General features: G+C 41.2%; 1 protein-coding gene across 9 annotated transcripts in view; it reads right to left on the minus strand.

Moving 5' to 3' along the window:
* robo2 (roundabout guidance receptor 2) overlaps positions 1-24,436 on the minus strand; it is a 378,100-nt gene that overhangs the window by 47,936 nt on the left and 305,728 nt on the right. For 5 of the 9 annotated variants that reach the window (XM_023351216.1, XM_023351211.1, XM_023351213.1 and 2 more), the window contains 12 exons: positions 24,273-24,397; positions 20,984-21,155; positions 16,463-16,668; positions 14,743-14,824; positions 13,667-13,832; positions 11,952-12,118; positions 10,811-10,932; positions 8,288-8,519; positions 3,367-3,491; positions 3,101-3,272; positions 1,107-1,295; positions 248-274 (listed from right to left, as the gene is read on the minus strand). In XM_023351216.1, coding sequence (XP_023206984.1) covers positions 248-274; positions 1,107-1,295; positions 3,101-3,272; positions 3,367-3,491; positions 8,288-8,519; positions 10,811-10,932; positions 11,952-12,118; positions 13,667-13,832; positions 14,743-14,824; positions 16,463-16,668; positions 20,984-21,155; positions 24,273-24,397 — 1,785 coding nt within the window. The remainder of the gene's footprint in view (positions 1-247; positions 275-1,106; positions 1,296-3,100; positions 3,273-3,366; positions 3,492-8,287; positions 8,520-10,810; positions 10,933-11,951; positions 12,119-13,666; positions 13,833-14,742; positions 14,825-16,462; positions 16,669-20,983; positions 21,156-24,272; positions 24,398-24,436) is intronic. The other 4 variants (XM_023351217.1, XM_023351214.1, XM_023351220.1 and 1 more) reach the window with 1 other exon arrangement.

A 24,436-nucleotide genomic window follows, 5' to 3' on the forward strand; every position in this document is an offset into this window, starting at 1 on the left:
GCTTGGCAAGGAAAACAGTTTCAGTATGCAGGTTTAAAAATCATGGCTAATAGCAAAAACTGACTTGTAAATGTTTGGCAGGTTAAAATGTTTCCACCCGTGTGATGTTTAAATTGGTTTTATTAGCCATGATCAAGAGGGTTGTAGTCCAAGCATGGGAAGTAAAAGCGGACAGGAGGATGACTCTGCGCTTGGGAGGGGATTAGGGTGAGGAAGAGGGCGAGGTGATGGGACAAATGAACAGTACCTGCAGGGGTGAAGGTGAAGGACTGAACTGCAAAACAAGAAGACAGAAAAAGTTGTGTGTTAAAAAGCTTGCAGAGCAAAGCAGTGCTTTGAGAGGGGGGGTTGTGTTGGCGTGTGTTGGCATGAGGGTGTGTGTGTGTGTGTGTAGGGGGGAGTGGAGCTGAGATGCACCGCTGCAGCCAGAGAAGCAGCCGGCTCAGGGACCGCTGAGCAGGTCCCACAAATAAAACAGAAAACAAAACACAAAATGTAGCACATGAAGATGAAACAGCAAACATCAATGCCGCAGTTCACGCTTTTCCCCGGAAAAATGAGCAAATATATTCCCTTAAATGTGCTTTTCTTGAATATCTGATTATTAATAGGGAGAGGAAAAAACCCCAGAAAGAGTGCATTTCCATTTCCACCTCTGTAATGAAAGCCGCTGCACTTGGCAGAGGAAGCGGACTGGCTTGGGGATATCGACCATGAACATGTAAGGGTCAGTGTGTGGGCGTAGAGCCGGACTATAGCTGCGGCTCCAACCGCTCCGTTGTGGCACCTCGACTCCACCACCCTGGGCTAATAACTCTGTGTGTGGAATTGTCAAAAAACAAAAAAAAAAACCAGCAGCCTGCCGGAAACAATCTGAGCTAACATGTGTCTCCCCGCGGAGCCGGAACAGAGCATCCATCTTGATGATATCGCTAGCAGCGGCTATGGTATTGATGGATAATGATCTAATGATAAAACATTCTCGCTTTGAAGGGAGAGGAAGAAAAAAAAATAATAAAAAAATTAGTACAGAGAGAGAGAGAGAGAAGTGGAGGACCTTTTTCATCATTTTTGCTCAGGCACCTGAGCAGCCAGCCGTTGCTAACCTGCATAGTTGCTTAGACCCTTTCTCTTCTTTCTCCTCCAGTAGAGCCAGATACTGAAGCCCATGAGGATGACCCAGCAGGCGCCTCCGATGCCGGCGATGAAGGCCGGCTGCTTCACCACATCCGTTATCTGCTCTGTGATGCTGTTGTTTCGGTTTCCGTGTATGATCACGTCCCGGAACTCTTTCCCTAAGGGCACGCAAGCAAAGCAGACGAGATTAATACGCAGCAGTGCCAAGCTGTGAAGGGAAGAGGGCTTTAAATCTCCCGCGGGAAACGTCAGTCGTCTATGAAGCACTCCGTGACTTTGAAATATTATGTTTGTTCACAGTAAGAAATACACAAAGGATTGTTTGGAACCAGAGCTAAAAATAAGCAGGTCTTGATCATTTTTAGAAGAGCTGGAGAAATGTAAAAATGTTTTTTTTTTATACATATTTGTTAAAACTGTCCAAATGTTGTTACAGTGCAACATGAGACAGGTTATTTGTGGAACAACTCATGAACCTCCTCCTCGCTGAACTACTATTGCAGTCTGAAGACATGCACCGCTCCCAGTCAGAAACAACCAATCAGAGCCAGGAGGAGGGTCTTCTCGCTGTTAAGCACACTCATGTATGCGCTGCTCAATGTGCTAATGGTGGAGAAACAGCTTACCATTACAGGAAAACCATTTATCCACCATCATCAGTGGCCAAGCTAGCTAGCCTAGCATTAATGGTAAGGCAATGGAGTTTGATTTTTTTTAATAGATTATCTGTTTCACACCATACTGTCACAATACGATGACAGTTTGAACAAATATGTGAAAAACATTTTTCTTTTAGAAAGCGTCCATACACCAAGCTTTAAATGTGCAGATATGAACAAACAGAACTACAGAAATATAGGCAGAAAAACAACATTTCCTGTCAACCTAAGCAAATTCACCGTATCGACGACTCAAGCTCAAAAGCAAAAACTACTTTTGCAACACGTTTCATACCGTATTATAGTTCATTATAATATTATAGTCTTCAATCCAGTGACATGGACATATGCTTCTGCTATTCCAGATACAGACCCAGACATAAGAGAATATTTTGAGATTTGTTTCTGGAGAGGCAGACATTTAAAGAGGCTTTTTGAGTATATTCGTACTGTTCATGTCCACTGAAATTGTCCCTCTGCGATAAATAAAGGCGTCTGAGTTGAATCGAAGGTTGCATACGTTTTCCAAGACATTCTGGTGTTGCTGTGCTTCATCTAAGGTTTTGTTGAGTTTTAGAGGAGGATACTGACCGTCAAAACTGGATAAAGAGCAAAAAAGGATGTGAGGTGAAACACAATGATCAGACTGGAAAAGACAAAGTCTAGCAGCTCACAGCAAAGCCCCAGGTGATCAGGCTGTTTGCTTTGTTCAGCCTCTAATTCACTCCACCGCCACTGCAACACACCGCATGAAATGAGAGCAGAGAGCCACGGTCTCTATTGATCCACAATCCCACGTCAGCTCCCGCTAGCCGGCTTGACAAATATTTCTCGGAGCAAGGTACAACCGGAATCACAAAGCACCTCACTGTAACACCGCTAACTTCTTCAGGTAACAAACACGTGGATTATTCACAAACGCTGCGACGCGCCGAAAAGACGCTGATCCACATTGTTCCGTCAAAGCCATCTGAGCGCAGGCCGCTCTGAAGACAAGGAAACGAAAAAAAAAAAAAAAACTATATTATGAGTGCAAGCTCAGTGTTCTGCTCTCAGAGATGGATTATGTGAGTGACACTGGGGAAATAAGAACACGCTGCAGGCCAAGTCATCAGTTATGGGTCAAATCAGAGAAAATCTGCCAGAGCTCCACATAAATCACAAACAGTCAGAGCGCATTTCCAAATAACACCGTTTCAACAATATCATCTGTTTGGTTGCTTTCCCCCCGCTCCCTCCAGCATCACTTTCTCTCAAAAAGTGGACGCCAAAGGCCGCGACGGATTTCTATCAATTTATCTCACCGATGATTATAGACTGAGGTTCACTCTTCACTCCCACTCCTGCACTGGTGCTGGCGGCAACCTCCACGTGATACACCAGGCCAACCTGCAGCCCACCCACCACCACAGAGCGGATGGCTGCGTCCACCGTCTTGTTCACGTGGAAACGCGTCTCGTTCCCCAGACACCAGATCTGAGAAGGCAAAAAGAAAAATAAAGAAGTTGATTTTAATTTAGTCGTGTAGGGGTGCGGTGGGAATGGATGACGGTCGCTTCCTGAAAAGGACCTTGTACTCCTGGATGATGCCGTTCTGGTGGTCGGGTGGAGGGGGGTCCCAGGAGATGCTGATGGAGGTGCTGTTCTGGTTTCCCACCGTCAGGACGGTTACCTGCTGAGGGGGGGCGCTGGGAGCTGAAAGAGAAGGAGGAGCGACGGTCAGATGCAGCATGGCCAGCTCTGATACGGTTTCTCAATAGTCAGCAATGAGAAATGGGAAATATACAGAGGCTCGCTAATGTTTACAGACATCACACACACAAGCTTTAATCTACTTACTGGAACTTTACATAACAAGCTAACACAATGCTGTTAACACCAATCTGTTTTACTCAACGAGAAGCTTAAAGCTATAGCATGTAACGTTTATAAACAATATGTTTTTTTCCATACTTCTAACAACTGTCACTAAGTTCTGACTGTATGAGACAGATAATCTTTGAAAAAAATCAAGCTCCTCTGCGTTCTCTCTGTTCTCCTATAGCAGTCTGCAGAAATACTCAGTTTCTGATCAGAAATAACCAATCAGAGCCAGAAGGAGGGCCTTACTGCTATAAATCATTCTTGTGTGCGTGCTACTATATGTGCTGATGGTTTACGAACAACTTACCGTCAGAGGAAAACCATTCATTGGCCGTCATACTAACTATCCTGAGCATTCACGTCAGGAAAGAGCTGCAGTGTAGCAGAGAGCAAGGGCTAAGCCCCTCCTCCTTCTTAGCTGTGATTGGTTGTTGCTAACTGAGCAATGAATTTCTGCAGATAGCAGTAGGACCACAGGCAGAGGACCTCTTTTTTTTTCACAGACTGTCTGTCTCATATTATATAAAAGTTACCCATTGCAACCTTAGCGCTTATGATGTAATATAACCCAACACTTCTTCATCCTTGACCTGTCTTCTGTGTTCTTTGGTCTTCCGAGTTTTCTTGTTTGGTTTGTTCACTAATGTTCTTTAACAAATCTATATAAACATCCTCTAATTAAGTGACTTCCAAAGTCAAATATTTGCCATCCATCCATCTCCCGTTTCATCTAGAGCCGGTTTGCAGCACAGCAGCCTACCCAGATTTCCTTCTCCCCAGCCAGTTGGGCTAATTTGCTAAAACATTAAATATATAAAATTTTGTGTTTTTAGTATTTTTGATAGGTATTCTATTCTTCCATAAGAGTGCCTGAAAAAAGGGAAAAAAAAACAATGACACCACCAGTGTACATGTCTTTGAAAAAGAATAGCATTTTGTAGGGAAGACACAGTTGACTGAGGGTTTGTAAGGATAAGATAGGTCAGATCTGACATGGCTATCAGCTGTCTTTAACGTTTCACTGTGATTTCATATATCAGCCGCTGCTCCGCTCTAGTGGATTTGCACAGAGGATACTGGTATTGATTCGTGCGATGATGGCTTGGCAGAGTCAGGCAAGACTTCTCAGTCAAGCTAAGACTCTGTCGTTGACCGGTTTGGCACAAGGGTCAACGGGCTTATTGGGATGAAGAGCCAAAGAAATATGAAAAAGCAAAAAAAAAAGTCATTTAATAGGTGGGAAACAATGTCTTAGTAAACACATCGACAGACTGTCATCGATCGGGCGGATGAAACTAAAGCCAGTAGGTAGGGACGGAGGGAGGTACCTGGGAATGCATCGGCTCTGTCCGCAGGCAGACAGGTGGAGAAGATGGAAACAAGAGCAGCCCGGGCTTTCATAAACCTCCATTGTTATTCTGATGGCAACAATCTTCTGACCCCACAAGGCATGAGACGGAAAAAAATAAATAACAGTTGGCCCAACTGGAAATAACGCCTTAAAAATAATGTTTTCTCATTTCCGCAGTGGCTGGCAGGTTGGGGGGAGGAGGGGATCGGCACGGCGGAATACTGACAGGTCAATTACTCCTGGTGCTGCCTCTCCCTCACCTCACCTCTATCCAAAATGGCACGTGTCACCCCGTAAATCTGTGCTCATCCCTCAGCGCAATTGGCCACACGGGCCCCGAGAGAGCCAGGAGGCCCTGGCACGGTGGAAGATGAATGGTTCCAATGATGAACTCAACACCTTGGCCAGATTAGAAACAATCTTCCGAGCGAGCATCTGATCGAGCGAATGCGCCCAGCGCCGTGCGCGGCACTGCGTTGCGTTCAGGTGATGAAGTGCCCGGCTTGTCCGCGGAAGCCATCAGAGGCAATGTCGTTCAAAGTTAATGTTATGAATGATTTAACAGCTGATTATCATGCATATTTGTGCTAAACAATACACATTTTTCATTAGAGGCCTTGGAGGCTGTGCTAATAGGGCCATTAGCGGACTGATGTATGGCAGGCAGGAATGTGACCCCCCTGTCTCGCATGTGCTCACCATGCTGTGCTGAATGATGGGAGGAAGACAAACAGAGCCGATCATTACTAAAAAGTAGCCAATGGTTAATGACAAGGCGTGGGCGGTGTGGGATCTCCCTAGAGAGCAACGTGGAAAATTAGCCGACAAATGAACATTTAGGTGACGACAAATGATTTTCCTTTCTTCCTGTATAAGCACTGTTGTTGCCTAAAGTATACTCCACCTCAGGTAGACTTTCAGGTGTAATGAGAGGGGAGCCAGAATCAATTTATCAGCCTATGTACACAGACCATTGCAAAGGCATTTGTTGAACATTTCACATTTTTTCACATTACAACCACAAACCTAAAATGATTTAACTGGGATTTTGTAGCCTCAACTACTAAGGTCTTCTTTTTTTATGAAAAAAGTGTGATGTGCATTTTTATTTAGTTTCTTTTACCTTAATAATCTTTAATAAATTCAGTTGCCTTCAAAGGTCAAGTAGAGTCCACTTCTTTGGAATTCCACTTTAACTGCTTTTACATCTTTAAGTCTTTTAAGCAATGTCTCAACTAAATTTGTTGCCAATTCTTTTTTTCATTACATCTTTAACTCACTAAGTAAAATTTTGATCTTTATAACATGTCATAATGTTGTTCTGTCATTGCTGGTTACTTTGATTCTTCTTTGCATGTTTGAGGAATCCTTGAATCTCCCATATCAACCATTCAGAGGGGGCCTAAACACTTCCTCTCACAAAGCTCCACCTATTTCCACAGAGCTCCTCCCGTTAGCCTACCTCTCCCCAACGCCTCTTCCCATCAGCCCCTCTAGACTAGCGTCCGCAGCGTTTTAACACCTGGTGAACTGTGAGTCTGCTGAGCTCATCTTACGAACTACTTCTCAGTCCAATGCGCCTGAGAATGGTTATAAACAGCATCATGAAATGTGATGATATGCTTAAAGAAACAGAGGCCCAATTTTAAGGCATCAAAATGCAAAGTCAAATTTCCTCCAAGTCATGAAGGTGCTTAAGTTAACATAGTAATTTGATTGAGCTATACAATGTGACTGGAAAATACATAATCCTGGCCCTTTACATAGAGCTGGTTAAGATGTTGGGATGACATTTTATAACCTAAACACTTCCATGATGTGTTCTGGTTAACTAATGTTCTCCAAACCATTAAGGCCTTCAAAGAAAAGGTGTTTTTATACTGAAAACCAATTTCACATACCTATCTGAAATGAGAAAACCATTGACACAAAATCTGCATAAAACACAGAAGTCTGTGGTACAAATGTATAAGAACTGTAAATGCTATCAATTTTTTTTTAAGACAGTGTAAATATTTATATGGAGAATGAGGTACAATGGTTAAGGGGAATAGTTTCAGTTGCCCTAACCTTCTCAGGGAATTTTCTAATTGTGTTCACTAATGGACAACCTAAGTTTTAATCACCTCTTGAACTCCATTTTTTTCCTGGCCCCCATTAGTCATCCAAGGCAGCCTGAATAGCCCAGAGCAAAGTGTCTGACAGTGTGTTAGTTATGGAAAGAAACAGAAGCAGCATTATGACAGAAATGGAAAACGGCTGGAATTCTGGAAGATCAGAATATGAAGAGAGGACAGGGGAGGGGGATACCATCAGCACACGTAATAGCTGGGACATGTAGCCTCTGAGGTCTATGGGAGATAGGTGTGCTAGCATGTGGGGGTGTGTGTTGGGGACAGCTGGGATGTGGTGGCAGTTCCACTCCTGTGGCCAGTCAGTGTGAGCAGTGCATACACATGCTGGCCACAGGAGATACGGCCCCCTTGAGAAAAGGGAAATAAATGAGCCTGTCAACACAGCAGGATGTGAACTGTCTCCCAACACACGCAGGCCTGTATATGCTGGGTTAAGATAGGCTTCGCCTCCACACTGAAGCGCTTCTATTTTTCTTTTTGTGGTTTTGAGAAGACGTGTTATATAAACCTTCACCATACAAGCTAACTCAAGTCATTAAACCCAAAGGCTGCCCTGGTATTGATGAATGCAATTTTCCTCCCTGCAAAGGTCAAAATAGTAAATTCATCCAAACAAAGGCCCTCGTTGCGTCTTCGTGAGTGATTTTTACCACGCTGCGCTACAGCCTTGTCAGAGTCTCTATAAATTAAGCTCTGGGTGACAGCTCATCCTTGTAGCAGGAGGTGTGTGAAGTTTCCAATCACAGTGTAGGTGTGTGGATACTGGGCGATGGATTACGGGAAGTTTGGCAGCAGCACTGCCAATCGTGAGTCAACAATATAAAAAAGATGAAGCAAGTAAAGGCAGTGTGTGGTCGGGGTGAAGATGAACAGTTCAATGTCGACAAGACAACACAAGCTGCACAAAGCCATTCTTACGCAGTTTACGTCATGGTAAAGGTGGAAGGAACGACTATTAGGCCAAAATTGAAGGTTGGTAGGTATGCTTCCAGAATGGAAAAAAAAGGTTTGCTAGGTACTGTATTTTTTTATGAAAACCTTTAAAGAAATACATTGAAATGATGATTAAAAAAACCCCCAGAAGAACACACACAACTAGCCAAGAGGTTAATCTCCATAAACTCAATTTGTTTGAGTCTCACCCTCCTCTGTGGTCCGCGCTGTCTTCGATTCGCTGTCCATGCCTTGAAACTCGTTGAAGTACGGCCGGACCTTGATCTCGTAAACGATGCCCTTCTTCAGTGACGACAGGACGACGCTGCGCTCCGAGGGCACCTTCACGTCCTGGGTCTGCCACGCCCCCGGCGAAGGAAGTCCGGACGTCTGCCTGTACAGAACCCGGTAACCCTGGATGAACTGGGACTGGCGGTCCACCTGGGGAAGCAATAAAGCCAAGATTATGGTTGGGAAGAAAGCATGTGGAGGCGACTAAGTGGTGTTTTCCTGCAGCGTGCTTTACAAGGCTTCATGCATGCCACTTTAGGAGCTGTTACTTATTTAATGGGGCTTTTATCACCAGCCATGCAACACTCTGCTCAATTAAAGCCACCCTGACATTAGCTCACACTAACAGCTCCACCTTAAAGGACGCAAAGTGTCTCCCGTACGTACAATAAATAAAACCCGGTGACACCTTAAAGCACATCTCACAACTATAAGAACGCCATGTGGCTACAAATGCACGTTCCCATCGGAACGCACAGCAGAGGTGTCTTCAGCAGACATTTCCCCTTTAAAAAAAAACAAACTAAGAGGAGATCTCTGTGATGAAAAAACCCCACAAAGAGGTATTTGCTTTAAAAGTTGGGCCACTTAGTTAAACAGAAAAAAAAAGAAGCTGAATTTATGCAGAGGAGGAGCGAGCGCATAACTCACTGTAATGGCTTGTTAGCAGTAAAGGAAGTGAGCGCTGCTTTCAAGTGGGATATTAAGCAGCTGTTTTTCACCAGCACAGACTGAGTAAATCAGCACAATGGATCTCCACCCCTCCACCCCCACCCACAACCTTGTTGGTGTTGGACTCTTATTAATGGGATGACTTGGAGATACAAAAAGTGGCTTTCTCTGCTTACTGAAAAAAAACAGTCCTGATTGATTTAGGCCGCCACGGTTTGGTGTTAGCCTCACGTTACGATCATAAAGCGAAAGGGTTCAGCATTAAATTAGCAGCTAGTTCTGGAGGAGGGAAGCAGGGGACTTGGGGGGGGAGAGAGAGACTTACTGCAGGGGTCAATAAACATGTCAGCGGGAAAAATGCTCATGTTGTTCATTTAAAAATGCTAACCGCCACCCCATCTGCTAAGTGATGTGAGGTAAATACCTGCAACTGAGTGATTTATGGCGCCGTGCTCAACATAAACAAATGAACACCTCAGCCTCTAAGAATCCGAGCGGCATTTTCGTCCTCATTACCAAGCAATTAAAATAGAAAAACAGCTCCCATCCAGGAAGGAGATGCTTCTTTTATCTTTTTCGTTCCCTTAAATCCACATAGCACAGACAGACCGTGCATATAGGAAGATAAATGCATTACCTCTGCAGCAAAACCAGATTTCGCAACCATTAGCGATACTTTAATCTATCAGGGCAGGCTTTGTTTTAGGGAGGGAAGTTGGAGGACTGATGAACATCCAGGTGTCTCTGACATTTCCTTTGATGCTCTCTGTGGTTAAAGAAACCATTTCTGCAGCCATTTGATGTTTGGTTACTTTAAAGTCGCCAATTACAATATTTCAAAAGCTGTATTCGGGAGGGAATGGGCTGACAAAAAAAAATAAAAATCCCCTCGACATAAAACAACGGTCGCCTGCAGGAGAAGCTTCAAAGATGGATCTTTAATGTCAACAATCTCGGCTTTATGACGGACATCTGCAGAACCAAAGATGGAGAAACAATAAAAGGCAGATAAGGAAGCTGTCGGCACACATTTTAAAGTAGCGAGGAAAGCTTCAGAATAAATCCGACTTTTACTCCAGAACCACAATATCTGAGAGAAAAACAATGAGAAAACCAACATTCCATCTCAGTACATTAAGTAAACAGAAGAGAAAGGTTGTCCCTTTAAAGAAAAACTGAAATTTATACTTTTGAGTTGCTCAAAGTGACAAATATAATGTCAGACAGGCCCGTTTCTCTCAAAAGAGGGAAGACAAGAGCACATGTGAAATGGATGGAAGAACTTTGTAGTCTTAAATATTTTAAAAAATAAACCTTGAGGGAGTCCCAACCGATTCTACAAGCCTGATGAGGCTCCACTGGGTTTGTGTTTTTATTTGTGCCGCACAGTATGAACAGCATAAAACCTGAAAATGTTTATTTGAATTAAGAAGTTAGTAATTCTATTCCCAAAACAGGTGGCTGGAAACACACACTGGCAATTTAAAATCTGACACAGCAAAAGTTAATGGAAGAAAAAAAAACAAAACAAAAAAACTAGTTTTAGTGTTTTAAACATATTTTTCCACTAAAAGATATACTTAAAAATTTTGAGTTTTACAATTGTTCAAAGTCAGAAAATATCTACGTAAACAACAGGTGGATTTTTTTGAGGCCTTTCACAATAATCTCTTTTTTTTCACATATGGCATCTCTGATTTTTAAACATTTAAACATGCTGCAGGTCAGAAAAGCAAAACAGCAATCAGGCTTAGTCATCAGTCACTTACTGTCCATGTGACCTGAATGGTGGTGGGACTCAGGACAACGGGATTATGCAGGCGAACTATGACCTCTCCGAGCTCTTTCTGCACATGCCTGTGGTCCACTCCCTGGGCTGGAGGGCTTATATCTAGAAAAAAAAAATAAAATAAAAAAATGAGAGAAGAAAAGGGAGAAAAATGAAGCACCTTTCTATCACTACGGAGAAAAAAAAACGGGTTTGAAGTGTTTATCTGGGACTTTTCTGCACATTCTCTGGTCTGACTGAGCGGCGAATGAACTCAGAATTTGTGACCCTAGGACGCATTAGATGGAAGATTAATGGACACTATGACAAACTTTTCCAGCTCGTTTCCTTCCCCACATGTGTTTTATGTTAAAAGAAATAAAAACGTTATTATATGAGATCATGAGAATGGTAAAAAAAAAAAGAGAAAAGAAAAAAAGTTACCCACGGTTTGAGTTATTTACCGACACACAGAGGAAAACTCCCACTGGAGAAAATTGTATTTTAAAATGAAAAAAAGAAAAGCTTCACACAGCGCGACACAGTCCTGAACCTCCATGCACCCGGACAGAAAGAGTTCAGAGAACACAAGTAGTCATGCATCGCCTCAAAAATATCAGGCGATTTGCTGAAAATCAGATTTGCTTTTTTTTTTTGCTTTTATTTTAGAGTGTGGATAAAGAATGCTCTTATTATCTTTTCCAGTTTTTCTTTTTTTCTTCTAAATGGAAACTTTTTCTACACACTGAAGACTGCGGTCTGCTCAGGACGTAATCAAATCCTCTCTGGCTTTGGAGATGGTCATTTTCCACCGCTATAAAGATTATCAAAGCGTGGAAGGAGATAATGCTGTTAGGCCTTCCAAAAGTAGACATGCTTATTTTACATAATTGCTTAAGTGTAGCTTTAATGAGCTGAGCTCAGCTGAAGAATTTGACCTCTGGAACATTCTGCAATGCTTTGGCGCTGCTAGCTAAAGTTGCCGAGAGAGGATGACGAGGATCGCTTTTTAGAAAGAGAAAGGAGCCGCAGTGTGTAATGAAATAGAAGTTATATTCATAAAAATAAGAGAAAAAAATCCATAAAAAAGTGACTAGTATTCAATCAACAAACATGGATTATTTTATGCTAATGTGGAATACCTTGTGTTCTAACAGGTTCAGACATTGGGCTTGGATCACTTAAGCCTTGGCCGTTGACGGCTCGGACCATGAACAGGTAGATGGTGTTGGGACGGAGACCTTTGACGGTGAACTGGGTGGTCTTGACGTGGTCCGCCACGGTTTGCCAGCTGTTGCTCACAGACTGACTGTAAGAGAAGAGAAAAGATGATTTCACATGGTTTTCCGTCCAGTTTCCTTATGATACTCTAGATCTGTAAATGCAACGCTAAACCCAAGAAAGACTGAAACTCCCCACATGCTCCAAGCAGACTCAGTGTTGGCTCAAACCAGATGTTCGGTGGACAAAAGTACATTTTTACGACCGCATACGTTTACTCAGTGTTGCACAGTAAACTGGAAGCAGTGTTAACATCGTAGGCAACACCAAGCTGATGAGGTTGAGAGTTGCAAGGCACAAGAATGTTAATCAACCAGACTGTCATTTTGTGCAGGATTAACAGTTGTGTGGTGGCACAAAGTGGTGAAGAAATATGGCTAGGCACCCAGCTAGCTTATTAAACTTGCTAGTATCTATTCAGATAGTAGGAAATAAAAGAATGTATCATGAGAAATTTAGGTAATTGGTACGCTCCACTATGAAGCCTCAACCTTCAGTGGGCTGGAGTCCCCGTCGGTTACAGAAAACACACAGCACGGCAGAGTATGTGTGAGAGTTTAAAGTTAGAAAATGTCAGTATAAGCTTGAATACAAAGACAAAAAAAGTATAGAGATGTGTAAAGTTATCTAAACTGACTAAAAATCAAACTTCCAGCTGCAGCTGATCCAGAACACTGCTGCTGGTGGTGCTCTCACTAAAACCAGGAAGATAGAGAACATCACCCACTTCCACAATCTTTCCATGTAGCTCGTAGAAAAGACTTGAAACTATTTCTGTTAGTTTATAAATCACTGAACAGCTCAGCACCACAATACATTAAAGATTTGCTGTTGTTGTATCGTCCTTCCAGACCTCTCAGGTCTTCTGGTTCTGCTCTGCATCCCCAGAACCAAACATGGAGAAGCAACATTCAGCTTCTATGCACCACAAATCTTTAACAAACTTCCAGAAAACTGCAAAACAGCTGAAACACAAAGCAGTTCCTTAAATCATGGCTAAAACCTCACTTGTTTAAAGTTGCTTTCGACCCATTAAAACTGGAATATTGACATTTCTGATTGGTATTGATGATTTGATGAAGACATTTGACAAAATGCAATGTGTGTTGCTTGTTTCATAAGTGATAACTGTATTATATTTTTATGATGTAAAGCACATTAACTGCCTTGTTGATGAAATGTGACATACAAATAACCTTGACTTGACTTAAAGGGAAAGTGTGTTTTCATGTCAAGACATGCCTGTAACTATCTTGTTCATTCAGACAGAGAAAGAGAAAGACACACAGAGAGAGCGAGCTTTTAACAGATTAACAGGAAGGCTGAACATATAACAGAAAGTAGTCACTCCATTTCATACTTTTGAGCTGGATTTTGAAGTGTTGGCATGTTTTTGGAAAGATTTAGAAATGTTTAACATACTGAAAACAGTTTTTATGCTACTGTTATGAAAGAGAAATCAGAAGAGACTAAAATCAGAATTAGGTCAAAACTTTAGGAAAAATTAAAGAGCCAGAATCAACCTCAGCACTGGACAGTAAACAGGAAGTAAACGAACCTGAAACAGTAAACAAACCTAAAAGCTTCGATGACAAAGGAAGAGACAGGAGAGGCTCCGGTCATCCCGGGCTGCCACGACAACGACACGCTGTTCTTGGTAACGTCGGTGACCTGGGGCTTAGACGGAGGACCTGGAAGCTCATTCTCATCATAGCTCTTTGTGACAATCACTGCCGATGATTCTGTTCAGAGGAGACAAAATGAAGAAGAAGTTCTACTTTGCCACACTCCAGATTTATTGGCAAGCTGATACAGATGGATTGCAAGCTTTAAAATACACATTTAGAATACTATAGTACCAGTACCTCACACTGTCAAACTTAAGAAAATCAAACCTTTAAATGTTTTCAGTGGCGGAAAATTTGCTAAATAACTGCTTGTAGAGGTGGGCATTCATTGTATGGTTTATCATTTATCATGCTAAGACTTTTGATTCATTGTTGTCACAATAAATTTCAGTTATTCATAGTAAGTAAAAAAATAAAACTGACAGTTTTGCTATTTTTTCCGCTGTTTGTTCCACGAGAGCCTCAATAAATATCAGTAAATTCCAAAATACAATTAAATACAATTACTGTGTGCAGTTTAGTGATAAAAATCACACATCTTAAATAAATAGTTTAGTTTAATCATAATTTTTATCGTTTTCACAGTAACACCATAAAATATTGCGATAAAATTCAATACAAAGTTGACTTTTTTACCTTTAATTTTAAATTTTTTAATTAGAATTAATGTCCTCCTGCTTCTGTATTCAATATGAATATGAAGAGACGAGAGAACAAATCGATCAGGTAAGGCAGGTGGGATTGTAAGTTAGGAAATGGCAGAGTTAAAAAGTTAAAAACAACAGGAACTGCGATCAAAATGGCAGAATGAGTGTAAGTTCTCATTACGCACTGAGAACGATGGGAAGGTGTCAAAAAAAGAAAAGAAGAAATCTCATCTTTAAAGAACACCCAAACATGTGTTACTGTTAGATTATGTTACAGGATGACAGAAATGTGAAATATTTTATCTTAAGACATTCTACACATTACAAGACTCCAGAACCGACCAGAAGTTACAACAACTACTGAGGATGTGATTTACCTTTCACTTCCAGGAAAGCGCTCCACGATGTTTCCCCGCTTGAGCTGGTGGCCACACACGTGTAGATCCCCGAGTCTGAGAGCTGGCATGAAAGCAGGATTCAGAACAACACCACTGGCAGCACCGACACACAGATCGAACACACACTTAGAGTGAAAAGTCTCCTGCTGTAACACTTCCACTGAAGACAATGGAACACCACAGAGAAGGCAAGCTAGCCCTCTGCTGGACAAACTGACCGTCATTTCAAAGTGCTGACGCTAATTTCCTAATGAATTCCATTTTCCACTCACCACCCTTCCATCACTTTCCCACCACCTCCTACTCATTTCCCCCCTCTGACCACAACAAAGCTGGGCTAATTAATTTAGGGTGGGCTGCTGGAACCCCTGGACCGATGACAGCTGGCATGCCTCTCCATCTCTCTCAGGAACTTTGCTTGTTTGTTGGTTTTTTGTTGTTTTTTTGTTTTTTTTGTCCCCGTGCCTTCCCTCCATTTATTAAATAACAAGTCAGTGGTCTGCAGCTTTGTCAAGCGTAATGGCTATTCCACTGAGGCCTCTGAGTGGGTGAAGGAAGATGTGAGCCTCTTAAATTCAATCTAGTGGAAATACGCTTCGTGTGTACACGTGTGTGTATGTTTCAGTAAGTGAATATATATTCACTCAAACAGCTGGAGTCCATTCATCCATCCACAGCTGAGCCCGGCCAAGGTCTCCACACCTCTAAGTGATGCTATCAATATCAATGCGGGCTATTCATCTGGACATCATGTCGGACCTTTTTGATCTAATTTGCGAGCTCGAACATACGCAACATATCAATATATCATGACAACTTTTAAGATTTAAGACTAGAGACTATTATTTGAATGTCAGAGGACATACGCACCCTAAACTATTCACATCCTCTTGTATTTCTGCTACAAGCACAACCTTTTATTGGGATTTTATGTGACAAGCTAACGCCAGCTGCCATACTTACAAAGAGGAAGAAAAAACACAGATAAAGATCTAAATCTCTTCGGATTAGTTCACACAGCAGATCTTGATGCACAATTTAGATTTTTTGTTGAAATCCGATTTTTTTCGTGTGCTTGTTCATACTCATAATTAACTGCGACTGCAATAATATGTGAATGGTTTACTATCCCAAATAAACCTGCATGAGTAGAAGAAGAATATTGACATAACATTCTTCTTATGGACGTAGTAATGGGTGGAGCTGTTTGTGTATACATTTTAAAGTTTATTTAGAAACTGGAGCCGACACTATTGTCACAATATTATAATAAGAGGAAGGAAGCTAATAGAGTTGTGTTTTCTGGATCCCCTCATCATGACACTGGCACCACTTTGTTTTACTACGTATACAGGGTAATGCCCAGTGTTGGTTTACCACCCTACATTTTGCATGCAGGCACAAACATTTAACGTTGGTCTCGTTAGACCTGAGCTTTTTCTTTTTGTTTGCTTTGTCCCAGTTTTGGGCAGCTGAACAGCACCAGAGTTCCCTTTAATTGAACCCAGACTGAGGTTTTTAGGCGGACCAGATTTCACTCTTTTGGTCCGCATTAAAGTTCGACTGCGCAGTTACACCTCCCCAAATGAACCGGACTTGCCAGTCAAATGGACAAGAGTTCAGCTAAACGGACTACACAGGGCTTGTGTGGATGCACCCATAATGCTCCAGAAAAAGCAGAGAGGACTGAATCTGTTACCTTGATGTTTTTAATTTGCAGGCTGCCCAGCTCCTGCAGGGACATGCGGGAGTCCTTTCCCAGTAGACTGACCCCGTCCTTCAGCCAGCTGATGGAGGGGATGGGGTCTCCAGATGCCTGACACTTCAGCAGCGCAACACTGTCCATCCCCAGGGTCTGGTTGGACGGGCCTTGGCGGATGATAGGCGGGGGTCTGTCTGTGAGAACTTAGACAATGAGAAAAACAAAGAAAACAAGAACATGGCATGACTCTACTGATAATGGTTGAATGGTTTTTATGTCAACTATAAAAATGACCCGATTCACAGCATTTTGCGTGACACAATGGGAAGCATGTGGGTTATCTGTCACAAAGCGGACCGTTTTTCTTCAAGCCTAGCAATTGTGCCACAAAACAATGAGTATTGCTGTGTTTCCAAGAAGTGTGGAAAGAAAAGCTGAGTAAGGTTTTTTAAGTTCATTGATGTGGCAGAACAATGGCATCCGTTTCCACTTACTGCTGGGATAGTCTTATTTTTACACACTACCCTAGACTCTGTGGTACACTTAGGTGGCAAGGCTAGCCTCGCCTTATTGACTCAATATAGCTTAGATAAATACTTCAGCATGTGCAAAGTTGGACACAAGAAAAGGTGAGTTTTAAATACTAAATGTTCTTCCGTAGATGTTAGTGTATGTTGTCAGGATTTTTGTAGTCGCCCAAAGTATCGCTTAACTGTGATGTTAAAAAAAAAATACACAGGTTTAAACAGTCTGCAATTTAAAAATTCAGTGGTTAATTTGTAGAAGTATCTTTCTATTCAAGGTGCAAATATTGAATTGTATGTCCCTCAACTGAAATTCTTAACCATTAGTTGCAAAATTACTCAATCACAGTCCGATTGGCCTGAGAATCCATGTAAACTTTAATTATAAAGCCTTGTCCCAGATTCCAAATCTGATTTAGGATTGGATTTTGCACCATTCCTACGCCAGTGCTGCTACCAACTGGAAGCCAAGCAAGCCAAGCTCCTCCTACACTCTTAAAAGTTTCAATGATACTGCTGAAAAATAATATCCTCATAGCAAGATACAAGCAACTATAAATAAGTTTCACCACGGGAATGGTGCATTCATAGTCTTTTTGATCTAGGCTAAATGGCTACATTTAGCCTACAAAGTTACATTTTAGCTTACATCTAAAAGGCTACATTTCAGTTCGTCTTTCACATATTTGTCGTGTCCCCTACATCGTTTGGCGTGAACTGCAAATCAGATATCCTATAGTTGTTCAACAGTAGCTTCCATCCTGCCCTTCTAATCTGCTAATGAGCTAACAGCACAATTAGCTTCCCCTAAATAGTTTTCTCCATATACATTTTCAGCAGCTAATTTACTTGGCCGTTCCATAAACCCTCAGTTGAATTAAGTTTTAAATCTGTGTTGAAGTTATGGTTATTGACCTAGCTATGTCTTCAGGTAGCTAGATGTTTATACTAATGCCTTTCTAACAGAGTTAGCAATACTTGACAACTATAAAATGGAAATCATGAAGAAAAGACCTGTTCCATAGACTCACTTTCTGAAGTGTAACCAAACTAGCGGTGGAGAAACAAATTAGCCGCCGTTTAGACTGATATATTATGTTGCAGCACATGTTGTGTCTTTGACATGCTGAGTATTAACATGGTTGAATCTAATGCTATCGCTAGCTTCTGGTAAACACTATGTTACTGTAGCGCTTTAGCGTTAGCTGAACTAATGTTTATGCTTAGTGATGTTGGGTAGCGCAACCAACTGTTTAGTTAGTGGTGTCCACCACTGTGCACCACTAACGGTTATCCTGTCGATTCTCACCTGAACTATGGGTTGGTGCGTTGCAATGGATTTTATTTAGTATGTATGTATAGTGGCTAAATTCAAATACTGTATAATTCAGATTTTTATTTATAAGATGTCTAAGTATAAAGAAGTGATTTTCCTTTCACTTCACAGATAAGAACTATTTTGTCTATCTAGTACACAAAATTCAAATAAAATATTTTTTCAAGTCGTTGTATGAATCTGTACCAAATAAAATGAGTAGCATCCGTTGTTTAAAATATTTGTTGCATTTCCACTTTAGCTGAAAGCTAATACTTTGAACTCCATTTGCACTGGCAGCTTAATTTGCTAAGATGAGCTAGAAAGAAAAAAAAGCCTGTGGGTCCATTCAATGAAATAGTGGCGATCTCCAACAGAATTTGCACCAAAGCACAGAGACAGTTGATAATTTAGACTTGAATAATGTGGAGTCCCCGTGGCATCACAGAACCTACATTAATTAGAAAGTATGGATTAATGATGTCAGACCTGCAGGGGCTAATTACCAAGTCTACCTCAGTAACCTTTCAACACATTATCACACCCGCACTTCCAAACCCTATTTTCTCTTTCACACTTCCACCTGACAAAAGGAAGTGATTCAAGGTAATTCAGTTTTGAGCTGTTATAGTCGGGGCCCTTCGCTTGGGGTCACCCAAGACATTGTAGGGAGGAAAAATGTGCAGTAGCTAGATAGGTTATCCACCACGAGCCAAATGCACCACATTAATTTCCGATATTTGTTTTAAGGGCAAATCTAATTAAATGAATCAGAAGCAGCAGTGCAAATGTAAGCACATTATAATAGTCGGAGACTGTCTTGTACTTTAAATTATTTCTACAAAGACAAGGGAGTACCCTAATGAAAGAAAGATGCATAACTAAACCCTTTTTTTTCCCTTTCTCTGCTAAACATTTCACACTTTCTAGCAGAATGTTGCTTTCACGACTCTGTTGTGAGAGTTAAATGAGCGAAGATGGTAAGAGAGTCGAATTGTTTGAACAGAAGCCTCTCAGAAAACAGACAACCAAGCTCTGTCATGAAATGTGATCCCTCAGACTCCGGTGCTGATGGCATGTAGGGGTGACAAAAGGAGGAGGCAAAGCTCAACTTGGCCTTGGGTCTCTGGATCAGGAATTTCTCATTACAGATATCCTTGAACTCCACAGACTGCTGGCGGGACTCAGGGCAGTAAATCACACAAAGAGTGCGGCAGGTGTGGCCATGACCTTAGCCTGGCCCTTCTCTACTCCGTCCTCCTTTCTCTCGTTTTATCTCAGACCTGCATCGCCATCATTTCATATTCCTCAATATGTGTCGGGGAAAAAAAAAAGTTTTTTTTTTTTTTTATGAAAGAAAACAATGAATAAAAGTAAAATAAAAACAAATATTTCCCCACCATGTTTTGGGAGAAGAGAAAAGAAAAAAGAAGTAAAAAAAAAGAACAGCAAAATATAAACAAATATTTACCTCCAGTAGTATAATTTTAGGAATATTTGCAACAGAAAAACCAAGCACCCCACCCCTCTGAACAAAACCAAAACAAATCAAGTGTTTAATTTCAAAAGCTAAATAATAAAAAATGTCCTACTTAGCAAAATGATTTAAAATTTAAAAATACTTCATTGATCCCAAAAGGAAATTAAATGTTGTAACTCAAATTAATTCAATTTCTTCAAATAGTTATTGTAGATCAATAAGTAGTTTCTAAGTACTTTATACTCAATATAATGTATAAATACCTTATAATTAAAAGTAAAGCTTGCTGGAAATCTTAACTTATAAAAACATTTAATAGAAAATTTAATGAAGCAACTAAGATATTTATATTCAATAGCAAAATAAAATGAAATAACTTTTATTGCAATGATAAAACAAAAAATAACACTCTCTACCATTATTAAAAACAAGCAAAGTTTTAAAGCAAAATAAAAATATCAATCTTCAATAGGATGATGCCTACAAGCACTTTTACTGGTACCACAATTTTTTGCTGAACTTTATCTTAGATACTTTTGAAAAAGTGATCCCAAATACACGATTTTACAATTAGAAATATTTCAACGACAAACCTACAACCTGTAACACCAAAAAAATGCTTAAAAGGGAGCCGTCGCTCTGCATTTAATCTTTCTGCAAGCAGGTACTTCAGCAGGCAAGCGGATACTCGTCTGTCTTGCCATCACAGCAGCTGAGCAGCTTAGAGGCTCCCACGCTAAGCAAGGCCCACATGATTCATTCCATGGAAAGCTATTGTCATTCACTCACTTAATCTCTCTGTCTGCCTGTCCTTCGCTAACTCCCACATACACATATTTCTGCCTCGCACAAATGCTGAACAAGGAGCTCAAAGGAACTCAAGGGCAATGCTTTATTTCTAAAAAAAAAAAAAGAGATAGAATTTTAATTAAATTTTGTGGTTTTTCTCATTTATTTCTGCGCCAGCGACAATGATAACTCTGTTTGTGTTTGTGCTGCATACTTTCAACGTTGTTTGAGGTCAAATTCTCTAGAAAACCGAAGAAAGCAGCTGATTTTTCCCCCTCCTTCCTTAGAATCAAGCAAACATTTGGTTTGATCGACGCGTTTTCAGCGTTTCTACGGTGTGTGTCGGTGCTGGAGTGGGGGGGAAAAAGTCAACCGTCAGTGTTTCTCTCCCCTCCCCTTCCACCTCTCACCATCTGTGACCTCCAGTTGAGCCTTAGCGAGGATGCTGCCCGCAACAGTCAGAGCCTGGCAAATGTAGTAGCCGGCATCTGCTCGCTGCACAGATGAGATGGTGAGCTCTCCGCCGGGCGACACGGAAAAGCGACTGTTGGGCTGCTGGGGCTGGTTGGGGAACAGCAGAATCTGAAGGAAAGAGGGGAAACAAACAGCCAATTAGAGAGAACACGAACACGGTGCGCCTCGGACAAATTACAAAAATCAGCCATCCACGATACACGAACAAACACAGAGGAGACTGTGCCCACTTCCAAACAAAGAGATTAAAGTGTTACAGCTAGGGTATGAGCAATTTCATCTCCCACTTGGCTAACCAACCTTAAACCGCAAAACGTGTCGACACTTTGCAATGTGTTTTTCTGAGGTATGCTAGTAAAAGATTTTTGTGCTTGATGGCTTTATGACTTCTCTTCTCTCTGCTTTAACTAGATTGTAGAACAGTTCCCACCCCAACCCCCACAAAGGTAAGGGAAAAATCAATTCATTTTATAACACCTGGCAAAGGAAACAAGAATTGCTGCTATTACTGTGTTGCACAAAAAAAGATAAACAAGTTTCTGCACCTCCTTTCAGTTTTACAAGAGTTTGAATTCGCTGAAGCATGCACTTCTCTGAGAAAAACAATATTGTTCACCAATCAGGTTGTAGTTTTCTCAGACCTTGTGCAAATGAATATCTACAACGTATCGCCTAAAAAATATTGCTGCACATTTTTTTGGGAAAAGTTTTAGTCCATATAAGCCCACACAAATCCACCCCTGAGCATTGCTTTATACATGCCAAACCCGTAGGGGGCAGTGCAGCGCAAAGCCAAAACACTTTTATACATATAACTACGTGTGAACTAAGCCTCACAGAGAGATTGATTGATCAGACTTACATAATGGAGGTTTTTGTTTTTTGTAAATGTAAAAAAAAAATAAAAAGTCCCGATGACTTTTTTCCAGTAAAGTCAAGTTGACTTCATTGGGAAAAAAGTTTTTAAAAAATCTGGGAAGTTGAATCATATTCACCTTTTTTCTTTGGCAACCCCCTCACCACCCCCCTTAATGAGCATCATTATTGCTTCTCCGTATGGTTTTGCTCAGGCAGCATTGGAATATAACTATAATTTCATTCTCCAAATGTTAAGCAGGAGGATAAATAAAAATTAGGCCTTATTTGTGCCTGTTTAAACTAGATTTAATTATACCTAATCACATCATTGTAACAAATGATGTTTGTTTAACTTAGCCGTCTCCACCTTAAGCGCTCGTGAACTCCATTATGCTGGAGTGTGTTGAAAACGCGGCGTTTTAATTATCCTTAATTTGCTCTCTGAGCAGACACCTTTGCATCTCGGCGGTGAGGTGGCGGACGTGTTGACAAACAGATGGGGGGAGACGTGCATCTGCGTGTCTAAGAAGGCTGCGTTCGGTTTGATTCCAGAGTGACACATCAGCAATCTTAAGTTCCCGGTTCCAGTGACGTGTGACGGCGCCTTAGGTCGCCCGCAGGTGCGCGAGCGTCACTCCTGATCTCTGTGTGAACTTGCAACTTGATTCAGCCTCTAAGATAACTGTTTGGTAATTGTCGGCATTGACTGACTGCATCGCACGAGCCGAGTCGTATCTGCGGCTCATCGACAAGTCCCGACGCACTCCTAATTGGCGCCGTTGTTGACCGTAGAGAGGACACCCGGGTATTTGAATCAGCTTATCTGCTGGAGAGAGGGATCGGATCGCTCTTATCAGTTCAGGTTCACGGAAAAGCGATCAGAGCTCCGCCGGGTTCGCTGTCGTTTGGCTGCTCCGTGGAACAAAGGTGCGACTTTGTGTCTTTAGCGGAGACGCTGATGAGAGATGGAGCACTTTGTGCCACGGCGTGGTGAACAGAGGGAGAACTTGTACAAACAGTGGAGGGAATCCAAACAAATCAGTGTTAATGACACGGCGCTTTACAGAATACAGACACCGCTTGGAAATTTTCCCCATTTTGTCACAGTGCCACAGCAAACGTCAGTGCATTTCACTGGGATTTTTCTCGGTGGACCAGTCAAAGGTAGAGCGTGATTGTGGAGGGCAAGGAGAGGAATGCATGGTTTTGAAGTTTCTCTCTAAATAAAACTAGGAAGTGTGGTGTCTAATTCTAACCCAGTCCACTTTTGACTGACTTTAGACAACTGGCTGTCCTGCTTTTAAATTAGGAGCAACATAGTAAAAGAGGTCGAACGCACCTTTTGGGATTTTTATTTATAAAAAATGAATAAAACTATGATTGGTTTTCCTTCCATTTTATAGTGTGATGGTCTATCACATTAAAATCCCAACAAACGCAGGACTATATAATTCTCCTCAGTGAATGCAGTATTCCTGCAATACCCCAGTCACACTGAGTGTGATGTGATTCAGTGGGGTATAAATACTTCTGGAAGGCTTTGTGTATATTTGGGCTGAAACGATTAATCGGATTAATCGTGATGAATCAATTACTGAACCAATAGTCGACTTACTTAATAATTGATTAATAGTTATCCGGAGTATATAGACTCAAAAAATAAAGACTATTTGCTGAAAGAACGTCACACTTGGAGCAGTGAATAAGCCCAAACTGCACAAATAAACATACATTTTACATTTAGATTTAAAATTAAATGTCATTAAATATGTTCTATCCAGAACTCCTCAAGGGGCACAGCTTTAATTTCACCTGGTTCAAATTCGTAAAAAGAAAATTGAAAAATAACAATTGCCTACTAAGCCACTTTTGCTATCCAATTATTATTTGTTTAGTTGAAAAAACAAAAACAAAAAACAAAACAACTCATCTCTACATCGTACTGATATTCGGTCCAGGGTGGAGTTCTTCCACATTTTTAGCTGCAGATGCCTCCTTTGCTACAAACAATCCAACTTTCACTAATACTGTTATTCCGATTTAGGCAATGACATATGTATTTTTTTTTATTTGAAAATGAATTGAATTATTTGCCTATTTGCATCTTTTAATATATTTCTAATATTGTAAGAAAAAATAGGCTCTTATGTGCAAAATAGGCCATTTTTTTTAGGATTAATTGTCACAATAATCAATCTAATAATCGATTGCATAATTGACTGAATAATTGATTAAATAAGTGATTACTGAAATAATCATCAGTTACTGCTCTGGTGTATGTAGTGAGTAGCGCTTTAATAATGTGGGTGGAATAAAATGACCAAACGGTTTTTCTCATGGTGAGTTCAGGGTGTGTTGTGTTCTTACCTGACTCCCCTCCTTCTGCCAGAAAACTGCCGGCTGGGGATTTCCTTTGGCTTCACATGGGAAGGTGGCAGTGCGGCCTTGCGACACGATCTGATCCCGTGGGCGGATGACAAACTGGGGTGGAGCTGGAGTCAAAGCATCAAAGTAATAGCGTTAGAAGGTGA

Source organism: Xiphophorus maculatus, chromosome 18 (assembly GCF_002775205.1).
Source record: "Xiphophorus maculatus strain JP 163 A chromosome 18, X_maculatus-5.0-male, whole genome shotgun sequence".
Taxonomy (NCBI): domain Eukaryota; kingdom Metazoa; phylum Chordata; class Actinopteri; order Cyprinodontiformes; family Poeciliidae; genus Xiphophorus; species Xiphophorus maculatus.